Raw genomic sequence first — 16,627 nt, forward strand, 5'->3', positions numbered from 1 at the left:
CCAAGACAGAGTTAAGGCCCATAAACGCAAAAAAGACTTAACTATGCCAATATCCAGCCATCTTGACCGAACAAGCTTGGTCAATAAATGATTTATTATGTGGTTATTGATGAACCTGCCTCAGCTTAGAGGATAATTTTTCTTGTGGGATACAGCGCCTAAATCAAGCGGCAAGGTGGCATCATCTTGCCTACTTAGGTAGCCAATCATAGAGCAGGATATGTTTCATCTTCATCATCAGGGGAGCAGGGTTGGCGCAGTGGTGAGAGCGCTTGCCTCCCACCAATGTGTCCTGGGTTCGATTCCCGGACCCAGCATCATATGTGGGTTGAGTTTGTTGTTGGGTCTCTTCCTTGCTCCGAGAGGTTTTTCTTCAGGTACTCCGGCTTTCCCCTCTCCTTTAAAACCAACATTTTCAAATTCCAATTCGATCCGGATTATTGTCAAGCACTTTATCATGAGCCTCTGGCTGGGGTGATTGCACAAGCACTCCCTGTGCTTGACATTAAATTTGCATTTACATTTTTTACATCTTGCCTGCCCACCAAGCTAGCCATATAAAGATGTAGTTAAAAAGGGTAGCCTGCGTAGCAAGTGTTCCTGTATAATGGTCTTTCCACATTCTGGTTGTGTATAAATTGGTACAAGGGCAAAAACATAAAGGAGGGGCAAAAAACGTGGAAAGAGCTCTTTGTTTAACTTGCAAGGACACTTTTTATGCGGCCTCAAGGAAGGGGGGAACAATTTTTGTTAACCAAATCAAATGAACAAAAAATGTTTTAATAATATTGTGGTTGCACTTTACAGGACTATAAATGACACATACTTTAGTAAATCTGTTTTGTCTTCAAGTTTGTAGAAGATAAATTGTGTGTTTGACCAAATTCTGGTCTGAACTCCAATTGTTACGCCTACTCTAACTTGTAACTTTGCACTTATAACCTAAACTTGAACAAAATATATTAGCAGAAACTTGAACAAAATATATTAGCAGTGTATAATTCGCAACAGTATTTTTAAATTATATCTTGAACTCTGATTTCTATGATAGGATCTCAGTTGCGTTTATGCAGGTCAGTTCTATGGGTCTCAAAATTAAGGAGACAAATCCCCAAGCATTTTTTATTTTTACAAATTTATAAGACTTCAGATGTATGTACAGTACTCCAAATGTCTGAAGTTATAAAGCATTTCCACATGAGATCATGGCAACACCATATAATTCTCAAGCAATGTCTTATCTTCTATGAGAAATAAAAGTTCTTTTCTTATGCCAAAATTTCCAGTTGTTTGGAAGCAATACAAAGGCCATTGTGAAAATGATCTAAGTTACGTACTGACTATTTAGAACCCTACCTGGTGCAGATACAGGATCTTAGAGAAGGGGCTTTGAGATACGGATCGCCAACGACAGTCCGTGGAAATGGGATTCAGCCATTCTAAGGCCAAGTCAGCGTGTTATAACGTCCAAGTTTTTTTCAATTTAGGGGATTCAACTGAAGACCCCCAATCCCCCTTAGATCTGCCCCAGCCCAGCTAGGTTGAAGTCGCATTCAGTCATACTGTCCAACCAATATGACTTATGATGTGCTTGGGACTTAGATACAAACATTGAATGTCCTTACATCATGCAGCAAATCTGTACAGAAATTACTTTGACATGATATAAGCCAGCATAGATCACATGATCAGATTACAGTGTGACTATGCCAACCACACCTCTTGGAAAGGGGTTAACCAATCGGAATGTTTCTTGAGAACAAAGGATAGCTATCTTTTTCTCAAAGTATAAAACTTTAACATTGAAGAATACCAACAATAGTTTTATTACAAAACTGGAAACCCAACAGAAGAGTGGAGTGTGGCAGCTCTCAGGATATTTTTACCACTTGTTACAATTGCTTAATTTCACTTGTAAATTTTATGCACTTTTCAATAATTGCCTCGATTGAGCTGTCACAAAACGAGTTTTCAAGCAAAATTTTGTAAATAAAATTTATATCCTCACTTGACCTCACGAAAAAGACCCACTCTATGTTTTCAGTTTACATTTTGATTGGTTAGATTTCTAAGTGGCACAGTTCAAGTAGTTGCGTTATAAGTGTAATACGTGCTTTCTTAAAAAGTATGTATTTTGTCAACACACGGCAGGGCAAATTATTTATTGTTTTTCTCCTTGTTTTACAGTTTTTTTTTTTTTTTTATGAAGACCTTTTTCTGTCTGAACAGCAGCAAATTCTTATAAAAGGTATTAAATTTCATTGTAATCTACACAGATGGCATAATCAAACTGTTTGAGTTTATTTTCTCAAGATCCGTCTCACTTTTTTGTCTGATTCTTCAACCGTGTTATAAGCTTTATCTGCTTTTACTCCGACTCTATCCAGCTGTTCACTCTGCCTTTCAATCTCGTTACCCAAAATCAAAGCATCTTCCTTCAAACGGCCAAGACCTCGCGACACCAGATCAAGATTGGCTTCGATTTCTCTCTCGCGCGGGTCACGCGAAGAGTATGCGCTTCTCTCAAACTGCTCACTTCTTCTGATCCCTGCATCATAGCCACCAGTTTCCCTTTCGCCTTCTCTGCTGCGATAGTACAAAGAAGAGTCTTCTTGCATCCCTGATAAACGACTGTCAGGTGTCGACTGTTCAGTGGTCTCTTTTGGTTTGGGCGCTTTCTTGAAATAATTCCCAAGAGCGCCCCAAACACTATTCACCGATCTTATGTGCCTTTTTGCGATGCCCATGGTGTTCTGTATGTCGTCGAGATTGCGTTCTATCCGATTCAACTGTTCCCCTTGACACTGAAGTTCTTCGCCGGTGCGAACAGCGATGTCATGCGACTCCTCGATGAGCGCCAAAGATCGCTTTGTGCTATCCAGAGTTCGATCTCTTGACATCTGCATTTGTCTGCGAATTTCATCTCCGTTAACCTTCTCGAATTCGTCCTCGGAGTCGTCGTCAAACGGGTTAGTTTTTCGATTGAAATCGAAATCACTTCTTCTGTTGTAAGCCGCCATGTTGTTTTCGTTTTGAAAGTGGACGTGACATCATTTCAAAGTGGTTCTATTTTGGGCGCGTAACGTACTTGGCCAAAATAGACTGGGAAGGAGTGACGTCAAAAACTTGACTGTATGTAGTTTCTGCCATGTTTTTCGCATTTTGCTTTTAAGATTTCACTAATACTAGTATGAATAGACACGTTAATGCATGTCACTTTTAAAAATCGAATAAATCTATTTGATCCCTTCTTTATAGAGGAGCACCATTATTTTCTTTATACCACACTCCATTAAGCCCAGTGCAATTTGTATTGTCATCAAATCGTTCAGTAACCCCTATCTTTGTTCACCTGTTTCGAAAAATCACACGAAACGCTGAGCAAAAATTTTCCTCAAAGTAAAATATTGTTGGTTTTCAGTGTCACGCAATTCAAAATAGATCAAAATAAAAATCAAAACCGGTCAATGGATAAAGTCCAGAATCTGGGAAATGAAAGAAGGTAAATATGCAAAGACTCTCGCCAAAATTCTGGCCACAGCAATTTTTCTTATGCGAGATATGCGGAGAAATTTTTTACACAAATTTATAGGGATTTGAATGGAGAAGCCATGCTGGTGCCCATCCGTATGGGCACCAACATGGCGGCCGGAAACCAACAGAAACATCTGTCACTGAGTTTTGCTTCAAAAGCGTGAATTTATCCGTTGAAGAACTCCAAAACATTAAAATAATATTTTATTAAGACATGAACTGTTCAGATAGCCAAGTTCCCCGAAATAAGTCACTTTTTTAACCATCATGACAGCTCTGTAGGCCGTCATGTAAATGCCGCGTCACGCAAAAGCTTAGAAATTCAAGCGTAGTGTATCACAAAACCAAGAACCCTTTCGGAGCGAAAATTTGTATGAATATTAGTTTTCAGCTGCTCTTATACATCATTTAAGTAAAATCTCAGGAAGATCAATAGTTTTGTAGTTCGAATTTCAGTGACGTCATGTGAAGAACAGTTATTATCCCTCCCCACTCTTACCCCGTCACCACTTACAACGTGGCATCGCATAGCTTTCTGGGAGTGGCGCACGGCGCGCTATGATCGTTGGTATACGAGGATTACAGAATCGGGAATCCAGTAAGGTATCGGGGCATATTTACTTTCACGTTTTTCCCTCGGAAACAAACGTTTACGCGCTTTTTAAGGAACTAGAACACTCCACACGTTTCGAGATCTCCTCGAAGCCTCTTGGGTGTGTAGTGAAGTTGTCTGTACTCATTTAACATGGCGAAACTCGTGGCGGTGTGTCGGGACGAAGCTGACTTCGCATTCGAGCGTCGACAAATACCTTTGAATATCGAGGACACCTTAACGGTACGGTACATAGCATCCATTGTGTTTTATTTCCTTCGAAAAAGAATACCTTCCCGTTAGGTGTTTGTTTGATATCTATTCTTGTGGTGTCGTAGATGATCATGGAAATTCCAGAAACTGTGATTTCAACTCGTCAAGTCAACGAATGCGAACTTCAGTCGTTCAACAAGGTTAGTTTATTTTGAATTTTTTAGCCTCGATGTCTATTTTTTGAAGGGAATTTATATCTTTTAGGAGTTTCCTCTTGAGATGAAGTAGATCTGTTGTGGTAAACTGTAATTTCTTTACGAAAATGTCCTGCATTGACACACGAACGTATAAGCTTAAATCAATTAAGCTTATTGCAGTTTTAATAAAATATCCAAAATAGACGTAAACTGCCCTGGATCGAAGTAGCTGTCACGGATTTTCTCCATGCATTAGCTTCTTCTTGTAGAGATTTATTTTGAGAAATAAAAATTCAAAATTAAGTTTATGGCAGGAAAAATGTCAACTGATGTTACAACCACAAAACGGAGCGATTATATTTCAAGTTGCCTGTCCTTGATATAAACACTGCATGAGATAGTACTTTAAGCTTATATATACGTTGTGAGGAAATTGTTCTGATCAAATTTCGTCCCATCTGCAGCGATTCCAGTGTCTCAGTCCCGAAGATTTAGCTGTCGCTACGATGGTGCGGCAAAAAGATGTTCTCTCGTTCCTCTCCCACTCCGTTCCGTGCGTTGGTTGTCGGAGAAGGTATCAAAATGTTTCTATTTCCATCTTATTTCCTCATCGCCTTGAGATTAATTATTCACTATTCCAAACGAAATCTCAGTAACGTTTACAATTGATTTCCAAATATACATGTTGTTAAATGGTTTCATTTAAACCTGCAAGTGTTGTTTCCTGATTGTACCTGATGGGTTTTGTTTTAAAAAGTGTAAATATCTTGTTGTGCATGTCTGAAAATTGTAGTTGAAAGATTATGATATTGTGCCTTCGTTTATATCCAGCAGTTTTTATCAGCATTCAATTTATAACGTCTTATTATGACAAACACATGATATCCTGTGATTTCTGTTTTGCAGTAGTTTGTCAAATATATTTTTTCTGTTAAGGTCTAGTCTGTCTCACTTGTAAGAATAGATGGATGTTACATAATATGGTAACATTTTATTTGGCATCATCCATACTAATGCATTTTCAGAATGAAACCGTTTCAGTTATGTTTTCCCATACTGAAAATGCATCAAAACCTTTGAAGCCATACTAAATGTGCTGTTTTTGTAGCATCTTTCTCATTCAAATGTAAACACTTGAAAACGCTGATTGGCTGTGTGGATAATACAAAAGGCTCTATTTTCAATTGCTTTTCCTCTGGACAGCATTTTCTGATGTAATTAAGAAATAGAAAACGTGTTGTCTATTGAGTTATGGAAACAAGTGGACATTTGGGAGAACAAGAAATGCTGTGGGAACATGAGCTGACAGGCAAGTGTTTCCACATCTTTTTCAAGGTCTCCCAAACTTTCATGAATGTTTAAGTAACTTGATAGCATCACAAAGAAAATGTTTTCTATCTTTTTTAGGAAACAGCCCAAAGAAAATAATGAACTACATGACCATGATAAGTTTTCAGTGTTTCTATCGGGTCCTGGTATAATCCTACTATAAGCATTCTAGATCTATCACAAATGCCATTCTCTGATTGGAAATCAGGCTTCTACATGTGTGTGTAAATGTTGTGGTGAAAGTGATGCAATTTGCATTTCTTGAGATTGATGTATGAATAGTCAGCGCAAGAAAGATGCGACATTGAGGAGATGCTCAATCTCCCAGGCTCTATCTGTACTCTGTATATATGCCATTCTGTGTTTTCCAGAGTGGAAACAAGGCTTTGAATGGCCTTGTGGCTTTATTTGCATAGTATACAGAGAAGATTTTTTAGTTTTGATTGGCTGGTAAATAAGTCACAAAGCCAGTTTTCCTCGCCATCCCATCACTCCATAGAGCCAGGTTATGTTATGGTGACTCTGCAATGCCTCTACTTGACTAAAGGACTGTGTTTATACTGAAACAATATATGTGACTTGTGAAATATTCAATGGTATACCCTCAAAAGCATTGGATGAGTCAGCAGGGTGACTATGAAATTCCCCTGGATTGGTCATAATCTTAATCTTTTATAATCTTCCCTACACAGTGTGGAGCGATTGTACAACCAGTTAGTCGAGTCAGGTCAGCCAGCACTGGAACCTCTGATTATCACAAATAGTGGAGGTGAGTGCAGTCTTTCATTTACATAGAAACCATCTGACATTTTAGTAATAATTAGGTGACATTTTAGTAACAAACTTGTAATGGTGACTGGGATTGGAAACACCCCATGGAAGGAATAATATTATAATTGGATGGTCAAGGCTGTGGTCTAATTAAGAAATAGAAAACATGTACTGTGTTTCTATCTAGTTATAGAAACACGAGTGGAAGTTTGGGAGAATGAGAAATGTTGTGAGAACATAAGCCGCAGGCGAGTGTTTCCACAGCTTCTCCCAGAGTTCTCCCAAACTTTCATGAGTGTTTCTATAACTCAATAGAAACACAAAGAACATGAACACCGCAACGAAAAAAAGAAAAACAGCTTGTTTACTTTGATCATCAAAATGTAAATTCTCTTTGCTCATGCCATCATTATGTCAACAGCTCGTGCTAGTTCTGTGTTTCCATCGAGTTATAGAAACACGATTCTTAACCAATCAGCGCACATAGTTTCTAAGGACTGTATTCTAAGAAAAATTATGAGGAGCCCAAAGGTTTCTAACCACTAAGCTTACATGAGAAAAGTAAGTTTTTCCAGTCGCCCAAAGGCAAAAGTTAGTCACCTGCGGTACCTGGGTGCTTCTAGAGCTCTGCCCTGATATTAATAACTAAAGATTGGGTTGAATACAATATTACATATTACATTAAAACCATCAAGTCTTAACATCACAGAGATTAGCTTTGCAAACATATGGTTTTTGATCAATTTTGCTTAGAATAATGTGTTTGAAATGTCTGCACTTGCCATAGTCTGTGAAATGCAATCTTTTACAGACTGTACATGTGCATCAGTTTAGTTTTGATATCTGGGAAATAAGCATGCCTTTTATTATTTTAATTTCTCCCTGTAATCCATTCATATTTTGTGTCTACCACAACATAAGTATAAGGTTGAATATTATAAGTTTGTGTGGAACTACAATAGGCACTTTGCAGGATCCGGTCACATGGTACTGAATTAATTACGCTGGGGCGCAAGTTACACAGTGGGACTTCCAAAACAAAGGAAAGTCGGGCTGGACTGGTACAAGTTCCTTCGTTTTGGAAGTCCCACTGCCTAACTTGCATCCCAGCATAATTAATTCCGTACCATGTGACCGGATCCTGCAAAGGGCCTCTTGTTTGCCAATCTCTAATCAGATAGTACTTAAATATCTTCTCCTCCAGTATTTTGCTTAGAAGTGGAAAGTTTGTACATGCTGGTATAGAGCATCATGTAATGGGTGGTTGAGGTTTTAAAAAAATGATTTGAACCCTGTTTTCTGCTGGGTCACTCATCAAGTGATTCATTTTTTTAGAAAAAAAAAATGATTTAATGTATCCTAAGTTATATTTCATGCATTTTCTTCAGTTTTGACAATTGATGATCACTTCCTTCAAGACCCAAAACTGGTGTATGCTCTGTTCTATGTACATGGGTAAGTATTCAAATTTACTGTATGTAGCATTAATTTGATCAACTGATCACTTGTGGAGGTATTGTGGTGTTGATAAGTTTAGAGGATTCAAGATGAGGAGATTTTGAGAGCTCAGTCTTGGTCTGATGCCTTGTGAAGATGTGTTTGTGGTAAAGACACATCTCATAGTCCCACTCTTTGAGTAGCAATTGAACCATTTCAACAGCCTGACTACGTGGCTGGCAACTGATAGCCTACAACAGAAAAGAATTTGAATTCAGGCAGAGTTGCAATACTTGCTGGTACAGGTAGCTACTTGCTGCAATAGGCATTCCCCATTACTGGCAATGGTGTGCTTTCAGGCTCATCCCACTCTTAGAATTTTACCAGATTTGCCTTTGAAGGAGGATCTCTTGTCCAGAACAGCTCCTTAAATATGTTTGTTTACTGTTGCTTGCATAGATATGAAAGAACTTTTATTAAATTGCACTTACATTCTAGATCCAGACTAAGTGAGATGGTGGAGGCAATTCCTAAGTGCAGAAGAAACAGGTATGAATTTTGATGTTACTTAAAACTTGTACCCAGTTACTGTGACATTAATGGAGCTCAGTCACAGTATTTTAAGTTACTTTTGCCACAAACAAAATTACCTTTAAATGGTAGGAAACCTGTTTAATAAGATAGAAAAATACCAAAGACATAGTGATAAACCATAAAGGAACAAGGATGGCTAAGGATGGAGAAGATTAACACGGATTACAAAGGACAAATTTAAAAAATTGAGGCTAAACTTTTCAATATGTGCAAACCATGACCTAGCTCCTTTAAGGGTGTTGTCACTGTGCAATGAAACTTTACCATCTGGCTTTTGGAGGTACCAGTGCCTGTCTATAAAAGGTGACCTCTGAAAAATTTACACATAACTGACAGTTTTGCTTTGCTTTGCTGTCAATCATAGTTACAACACAACCAATTAACCTTGACAAGAAGAAGCACACAAAATAGATCTAAAGTAACCAATGACAGCCCGCAGAAGTAACAATGATTTTAAAATCATTCAAATGGACTTCTGTTTCCTGTGAGGTCCACTCTGATGACTGACAGCAGCAAAAAACACAACTGTTGATTCAGCAGGGTTCATATGTTACTGAAAGATGCAAGTGTTAAATTATGCTTGCCCTGGGATGTCTGACAAGACCTTCTCTGGTTTATACTGAAGGCTAATCTCAATAAAAATTAAGCTTGATGCAAGTTCTTTAATGAGATTCGTCCTTCTATCATGTAAGATAGAAAAGTGGATTCTTTTGTTACAGTATTTCTATTTATAACAGTTGTAAAGTGACTGTCTTGTCTAGTGGTAATTTTTTGTTATCTGTATTATTTTGTAGAAGGTGCCCTTTGCATTCCTTGGAAACACACAAGTCAAGACCATCAGGGTAAATCTATGTAAATTAATCTCCTGCAATGAAATAATTCAATGAGTAAAATCAGTCAAACATTCCTTATTATAATAAAGAACTGAACGTTTTAATTAAGATTTAATTTCATTCTGCTTTCTTCAAAATATATAGTATTTGATGGGTTATTTAATGTCAAAAATAGATACATTATTTTGTTATCTAAACACCAAAGAAATACCAGGTGAGCTTTTGCATGAAAACATGATCTTTCACATGTGAAAAGATCACCTTGCTATGGTAACATAATTATAAATTGCACCTTTCGCAGCAAAAGTTAAATGGTTTGTTATTTCATTGGTGTTTATATAATAAAAAGAACATTACATGGCCACTTGAAGATTAGCTTGCGAACAGGCTCCTGGCGAGCAAAGCGATCAGGGTGAAATAGGGGAGTCTGTAGACTTTGTTTTTGATTTGCCTATCTGCTCTTGGTGATAATATAGAGTGCAAGTAAGTAACATGTTCACAGAATATTTCAAACTTTGTCCCTCCAGAGCCAATACTTAGAGAGCTTAAAACATATTTTGTAATACTGAATTGAGCCTAAAGAAATTATAAGCACAGGATAGAGGTGTCAGACACTGCAAAGCGACATGCAATGAAAAGCAGAAAGTCTGGAAGCCATGCCTTTGACCTCTAAAAAATTTGCTCTAGCACAGCCCAACGGCTCCACTCTACTAGTTTCCACTTAAAATTCCTCCTCATGAGAGAGCATAAAGTACCCTTAAGAATCACTTGTGAAACAACAAAAGGTTGAGAGACCAAAAATTAAAAGAGAACGACAAATGCACAATATTGCCACGAACGTGTAGGGCGGTCGACCGCATTTAACAAAGACCTGTCAAGTATTTATCTCAAAGATGTCAACAATCATGGATTTAACCAATCATATCATGATACCAGGAGCTGGTATCATAGAACAGTGGCATCAATAGAATGTCTACAGGCTCCCTCGCTTCGTTTGGGCTCACTACACTGGGAGCCTGTTCGCAGGCTACTTGAAGATACGAAATTTCTCTTCTCATGTTGAAAAATATTTCGCTCATTCGCTGCGCTCACTTGTAAAATATTTTTCAACACTCTAGGTAAGAGAAATTTCGTATCTCCACGCGGCCAAGTAATTTCCTCTATTTATTGTGCAGTAAAAAGTAATTTGCTGTTTCAACATACTGTGTATTTTCATGCTGAAAGGAGTTCTTCTTATGTTTAGAAGCTGGATAGATGTGTGGGATTTATTGTCTCAAGAATGCCGTGATGAGGTATGGTATACAGTTGTAGTATGACAGCTGTATCAATATTAAGTAAGTTTTTGTTGAACCGTTTACTCTCTTTTGTTTACCACCTAAAACTGTACTGTGATAACATCTTGTTTTCAATTTAGGTGGTGTTGATTGACTCTGATTCTCTTCTGGACACACTAGAGAATTATCTAAGAAAGCACCGATTTTGCACTGAATGTAAATCAAAAGTTCTAAGAGCTTATAGTATTTTGGCTGGAGATTTAGACGGGCCAAGTGAAAAAGGGTGAGTAAAAATATAAATGTAGTGTAGGATTTACATGTATCATATTATGGCTTTTACACAGTGGCCACTAAATCTGGTGCCACTTAGATGATGACATTCATCCAAGGCATTGAAGAAGAAAAGTAAAATCATATAGCTTGCATGGGGTTTAAATGGTTATAGTTGCACATCTACCAGTTGACTTTCTGTTTGGTCAATTAGCAAAAGTTGAGATGCTGAATGAATGTTAAATTAGTTCAACAGTGATAGTGGCTTTTGTTGCTTTAGTATTGGATGCACTTGGGATGTTTGGAGTGTACTCAAGAAGCTAGAGTTGCTCTTGGCTATGCCCCAAGCAACTTGAACTCTAACGCTTCTTTTGTGCTCTGCAGACTCCTGTTTGTATCCATAATTTGATAGATGCAGCTTTAAAAAAGTGTTGATTGTCAATAAAAAATGATGATTTTGTAAATTCTCTTCCTTCATCTGCTTGACAGTGTATTGGTATTTGTGATGATAATTGAATAGACCTAGACGTGTAAAGTTTTCTGTTCCATTCATTTATCCTGCAGTTATTGTGCTGCTTTGTATGATGGTCTCAAGAGCTGTCCTCAAGAGCGGCATATCCATGTACTCTGTGACACAGACTACATTGCGCATTTAATTGGACGGGCAGAACCGGAGTTAGCTGGAGGGTGAGCAGTGTAGCAGTTGCATTCTTGTCAAGTGAAAGCTCTACGTGCTTCATTCAGGGGTTTCATAAGAGCTGGGCACTGGGCAAATTGTCCAGCGATGAGGACGATTTTGCTCACATGGTTTGACCATCTAGCTGAAAGTTTTCTTGTAATCAAGTTTAGATCAAAACGTTTTGCCCTCCTGTGAAAACCAGTGTCCCTCCTGCTGTAAACGTCAATGAAAGCCTTCGTATGTGTAGGCCCTGTACTTGTATCTCTAACAATTGTGCTAATTAAGGAAATTGATTTAGCTGAGTTTTGGTATGGGTTGGAGTGTTAGAACAAATTGTGCCAATGTTTTTCTCCAGTGAATTAAGACAGAAGTTAACTGGATTTTTAAATAACTTAACTTGTTTTATCTTTAAATAATTAAATCTCCTCGCCATGATGACGGCATTTGGTATTTCACTACACCCACTGATAGCTTATTAAAGGGTTCTTTGGCTTATCTCCAGGTCATGGGTCTGATTAATTTCATGTATGTCTTGATTTATTGCAACCTGACTGCATTTGCATTATTGTTTTTCTACAGGAGAAGAGAAAGGCATGCCAAGACACTAGACATTGCTCAGGAAGAAGTAAGGAAATTCTGCTTTAATTAAATGTTAATTGATGTGTTTATCATGTTTACTATTCTGCTTGGACAGAGGCGAGAGGGCATCATCACATGCAATTGCTCTATCTTCTATTAGCCAACTCGAAGAGAAAGAGAAGGAATTTTCTACCTTGTAGGGTATACGTTGGCAGCCCCCCACCCCACCCCCACCCCCCCCCCCCCCTCTCTCTCTCTCTCCCCTTGCTACCTTTTGGATTTCTCCACTAGGAACAGGCGTGACACCAGACCCAGTTTTTTGTTGTGTGAAAATCGCAAGATGCTGGCTAGAGGCTGATGGGAAGGAGCCAAAGAACACCTCAAAAATACTTCCCGTCACCTTTTGAGACTTCATTTTATCGCAAAAGATGACTGGAAACCACTTACTCTCTTGAAGCGAAGGATGAACCCAATGGAAAAGTTCATTTTTTTCCCCGATTGTTACCAGTCCTTGGTTCCTGGGAGCACGTGAAGGTTAAGGTTTCACTACAGTTTGTTTTGTGGCAGTACTGTATGACATTTGTTTCGGTTTGTGTGAATTTTTTAGGTGTTGACATGTCTTGGTATTCACCTGTGGGAAAGACTTCATCGGTTGTGGCAGAAACTGAGAGCTGAGGAACAGACCTGGCAGATGCTCTTCTATCTGGGAGTTGACGCTCTTAGGAAAAGTTTCGAGGTGAGAAACTAGGCGACTACAACTTTGTTGTGATTTTGCTTAGGGATAAATATTAAATTAGAAAAAAGCTTGGCACTGAATGGGAACCCATTAAGATGGCACAAAAAATGATGAAAACCTGAAGACTTCAAGAGGTTTTCAATTGAGTGTCGTAGAACCAAAACGAAGAATCGCATGAAAGCTCGAGCAAATAAGAATTTACATTACTCTTGGTACCTGAAAATTCTGTTAAATCGCACTCGCCTGGAGACTAAATTTAGTGAGATTTTCAACTACCACTCATAGTGGAAATCCTTAATTGCACTTGGGCACATTACAATACCCCCAGTTCAATACAGTGATTTTAGTATTAGTATTTCTCAACAGGGAATTTCAATACCTATTTACATTCGCGCGATAACCTAAACTTATCGGCAGTTTACAGATACAATGTTTTGTATACATGTTATTGAGTATTGTTCCACTTCACAGGTGGCAGTGGAAGAAAAACAAGGCATTTCTCGGCTCGAGCAAGTCGTGGAGGAGATATCAGAGGCAGAGAGAGCCAAGGAGCTGAGGAGAGAGCAGAAACGGTTGAAAAAGAAAGCGAGACGTAAAGAGAAATGTAAATGCGATTCACAATCGTTAACAATCTCCACGAACATTGAACTGAAAGAAGAGGAATCTAGAAAAGACGAAGAGGAAGCAGGGGACGTGGTGTGTGTAAATGGAAGCGTGGAAGAGACGGAAGAAATAAACGGGCACGGGGATAGCTGTGAAGACGATGATGACGATGGAGATAGCGGCGGTTCACCCTGCAGCTGCGAGGAAAATGGCAAAGATCGGGAAAGCAAATGGAAAAGATTGGCTTACCGAAACGGGGACTGTGGGTGAGTGTTTCTCAAAGGAGCAGCAGCTGCCTCACGGTGTGCGCATCTTGAAAAGTTTAGCCTGAATTTTTCAAGTTCGTCTTTTGTAATCCCTGTCAATCTTCTCCATCCTTAATACCATTCTTGTTCCTTTACGGTTTATGGTTTCATCTTTTTGCGTTGGTAACACCTTGATCTCTTCCAGATACGTTGCAGAACACAGTAAATGGACCGGAATAGAACACAAGGATGGGGACACTTGTAATCATGTCAAAGATCCCTCTACAATAGGGACTGAGGAAGAGGACACGTGCGCGGACTGTTTGTCTGGGAGCCCCAGCAGTGGAGGTTCCTCACAAAGTACTAATAAGAAGGGGAAAAAGAAGAAGGGAAAAAATAAAGACAAAAAGGTAACCAGCGAACCGCTGTAAGGCCGGTGGTTAGTGTCCTGTTGCCTCGTGTCATAATTGTCTTTTGTCTCATTATGTGCAATCTTTCCTCTTTTGGTTTATGTAATGTTCCCCTTTTGGCTCGTCACGCAATGTTGTTTTGTGGCACGTCACGCACTTTGGTGTATGTTGTCATTCAATATTTCCCTTTTTGTTCGGCGCGCATTTTTACCGCCTTTACTTTACCTCATCACTCATTTAACGCCGGGCTTTTCTCGCATTCTTTCCTTCTTCTTTTCCCTTTTGGTTTTCATGCTGTTTTTTTGGCTTATTGCGGAATGTTTTGGGCTAGTCACGCAATGTTCTAGGGAGGGGGGAGGGGTGAAGTGGTGTCGATCGTTTCTATTGGTTTATCACACAGTGCTGTTTCTTTTACTAATTTACGCAGTTGTGGCTTATTACCCAGTCCCATTTAGCTTAAAGAGATCGCGTGGTAAGCCAAAAAACACTCCATTGTACCCTTCATTCCACTGTCTGCAAACTGTGAAAAATGACTAATGATTTACCTGATTCTACAGCAAAATTCACCTAGGCACGAAAAACAAGTTAAACCTGTGGAACGTATTGACGATGAGGAAAAACGACTGTTGAAGTTAATGGGATGGACGGACGGTGGAACAGAGTCAACGGTAAGTTTTTCCCCCTTGTTTTCTTCTCCCTCTACGCAATGGGAATTTTCGTTTTCTTCAGTATTGCCTCCTAAATATCTGGCGTCTGTCACTCATAACAAGCATGCAGACGCTATGTTTCCCAACTTCGTACCCGGACTCTTCGTTCCGCTTGACCAGCAATTGAGAAACGCGCGACCCTGGAAAGTCCGGAACTATCGGACTTTCGGTTGAATTACGCATGCATAACGGTCAAAATCAAAATCCATCCTTTAGCGGAACTCGCGAGAGTCGCTAGTTTTGTCAAGCTTGGGCAGTAACTAACAACCTCTCAAAACTCGTACCACCAGAAATGGCCAAAATTGACACTCCATTTCTGACCTAAACGGCCAAAAAGCATACCCTTTGGGGCCGCACATACCTATATAGCCCATGTAAGGGAATAACTCCCCCCCCCCACCCCCCGCCCCCGCCCCGGGAGCTCGCCACGCAATCAAGAAAGAATGCGTGCGCAGTCGTCACGCAACTCTTCCTAATTGCGCGTGAGAGGATCCCTACTCTGGACTGTGTTTGCATCCATGACGCCGCCCATCTTGTGTTTTGTTCGTCGTCGACGACGATGCCCTCCCTCGCGTTCCACGCGTCCCACGCGTTATATGCAACTAAATTTCTACCTTACGTCTCCTTCCTCAGGAGTGTATTTCGTCAGAAGAAGAGCTGTGCATATCAGAGCAGGACATTCTGCGGTTCAAGGCGAACCACTCATCCGTGTCACAACAGCGACGGAAACTCAGAGAGAAACTCCGCCAACAGTTTGACAATATGACGCTAAAAGACGGCCTCAATGTAGGGGTCGTTCACTAGGGGGTGTGGTGGGAATAGATGATGGTTATTATTGTTTGTTAGAGTGACTTTTCAATTAATTTTTTACTGGGCGGAGAGCACGCCCCGACCCGACCCCCATTAGGTCAAAGAGGTTTAACGTGGCTGAGGTGAAGCAAACAAAGAGTCGGGGATGTTTGGAATTTGGCTGTGTAAGGCTTGAAGTAGGCTCCTAAGCAGACATCTGCGTAGGAGGCTAGGCTTGAAGCTTTGCGTACAGTTGGTAAATGGGACTTTTGAGGTCTCCCTCATTGAGTTCAGTGAAGTATTTTACATCCTGTTATGCCTTAAATCACAACGTATGTAATGTGAATTGAAAATAAACCTCTGGAATCATTGTACGGCGACAATATATTATCTAGTTAACATCGTTATACGAATGAATGTCACACAACGCTTATCTTATAATTTTATTTTATTTCCTGACCGTTACGTGACCATCTAGGGGAAAATATTTTTTCCCCTCAACACTGCCGGTTCCGAGGAGGTATTCAAGAAAGAACTCCTGGGCTACTACTGTATTTGCTTCGACGAAACTGGACGAAAAGAAATGTAAGGAAAAGTTCAGTCGGGTTATTGAATATTTGGTTGGAATTCTTCAAAGCTGTGAACCTTTCCAAGCACTCGCCTCTTGCTTGCTTCGGCCTGATGGCCTAAAGCGTTTGATTTGTGTTACTTCAAAATGACGAGAACTCGTCAAATTCAAAGCGTCAGTGTTCATGAACAGTGATTTGGTGATATTACATGAAGTACATCGTAATCATCAAATAACAGCTCTTCGCAAGAAAGTGAAATAAACTGA

At 39.5% G+C, this 16,627-nt stretch overlaps 2 protein-coding genes across 2 annotated transcripts; one reads left to right on the forward strand and one right to left on the reverse strand.

Moving 5' to 3' along the window:
* Nucleotides 1-1,095: 1,095 nt before the first annotated feature.
* On the reverse strand, nt 1,096-3,057 carry LOC110066926 (synaptosomal-associated protein 29-like). The gene has a single exon (XM_020774182.2). The coding sequence runs from the start codon at nt 3,018-3,020 to the stop codon at nt 2,301-2,303; it is 720 nt and encodes a 239-aa protein (XP_020629841.2). The 5' UTR covers nt 3,021-3,057; the 3' UTR covers nt 1,096-2,300.
* A 1,046-nt stretch (nt 3,058-4,103) lies between these two features.
* Nucleotides 4,104-16,163, forward strand: LOC110066944 (gametogenetin-binding protein 2-like). Its single transcript, XM_089280083.1, has 16 exons — nt 4,104-4,369; nt 4,465-4,539; nt 5,001-5,110; nt 6,558-6,634; nt 8,025-8,091; nt 8,572-8,622; nt 9,462-9,509; nt 10,744-10,792; nt 10,915-11,057; nt 11,609-11,731; nt 12,303-12,348; nt 12,910-13,038; nt 13,510-13,907; nt 14,092-14,296; nt 14,854-14,964; nt 15,637-16,163. The coding sequence occupies exons 1-16, from the start codon at nt 4,280-4,282 to the stop codon at nt 15,805-15,807; spliced, it is 1,893 nt and encodes a 630-aa protein (XP_089136209.1). The 5' UTR covers nt 4,104-4,279; the 3' UTR covers nt 15,808-16,163.
* The last annotated feature ends 464 nt before the right edge of the window (nt 16,164-16,627 follow it).

This window comes from Orbicella faveolata, unplaced genomic scaffold (genome assembly GCF_042242905.1).
Source record: "Orbicella faveolata isolate gen_17 unplaced genomic scaffold, um_ofav_v1 contig_47, whole genome shotgun sequence".
Lineage (NCBI taxonomy): Eukaryota > Metazoa > Cnidaria > Anthozoa > Scleractinia > Merulinidae > Orbicella > Orbicella faveolata.

Excerpts from the sequence above, each read along its gene's own strand:
- LOC110066926 (XM_020774182.2), bottom strand. The coding sequence starts at position 3,020 with ATGGCGGCTTACAACAGAAGAAGTGATTTCGATTTCAATCGAAAAACT.
- LOC110066944 (XM_089280083.1), top strand. The coding sequence starts at position 4,280 with ATGGCGAAACTCGTGGCGGTGTGTCGGGACGAAGCTGACTTCGCATTC. Across the intron at positions 8,092-8,571 it reads GCTCTGTTCTATGTACATGG|ATCCAGACTAAGTGAGATGG; the intron begins GTAAGTATTCAA and ends CTTACATTCTAG. Across the intron at positions 9,510-10,743 it reads CACAAGTCAAGACCATCAGG|AAGCTGGATAGATGTGTGGG; the intron begins GTAAATCTATGT and ends TCTTATGTTTAG.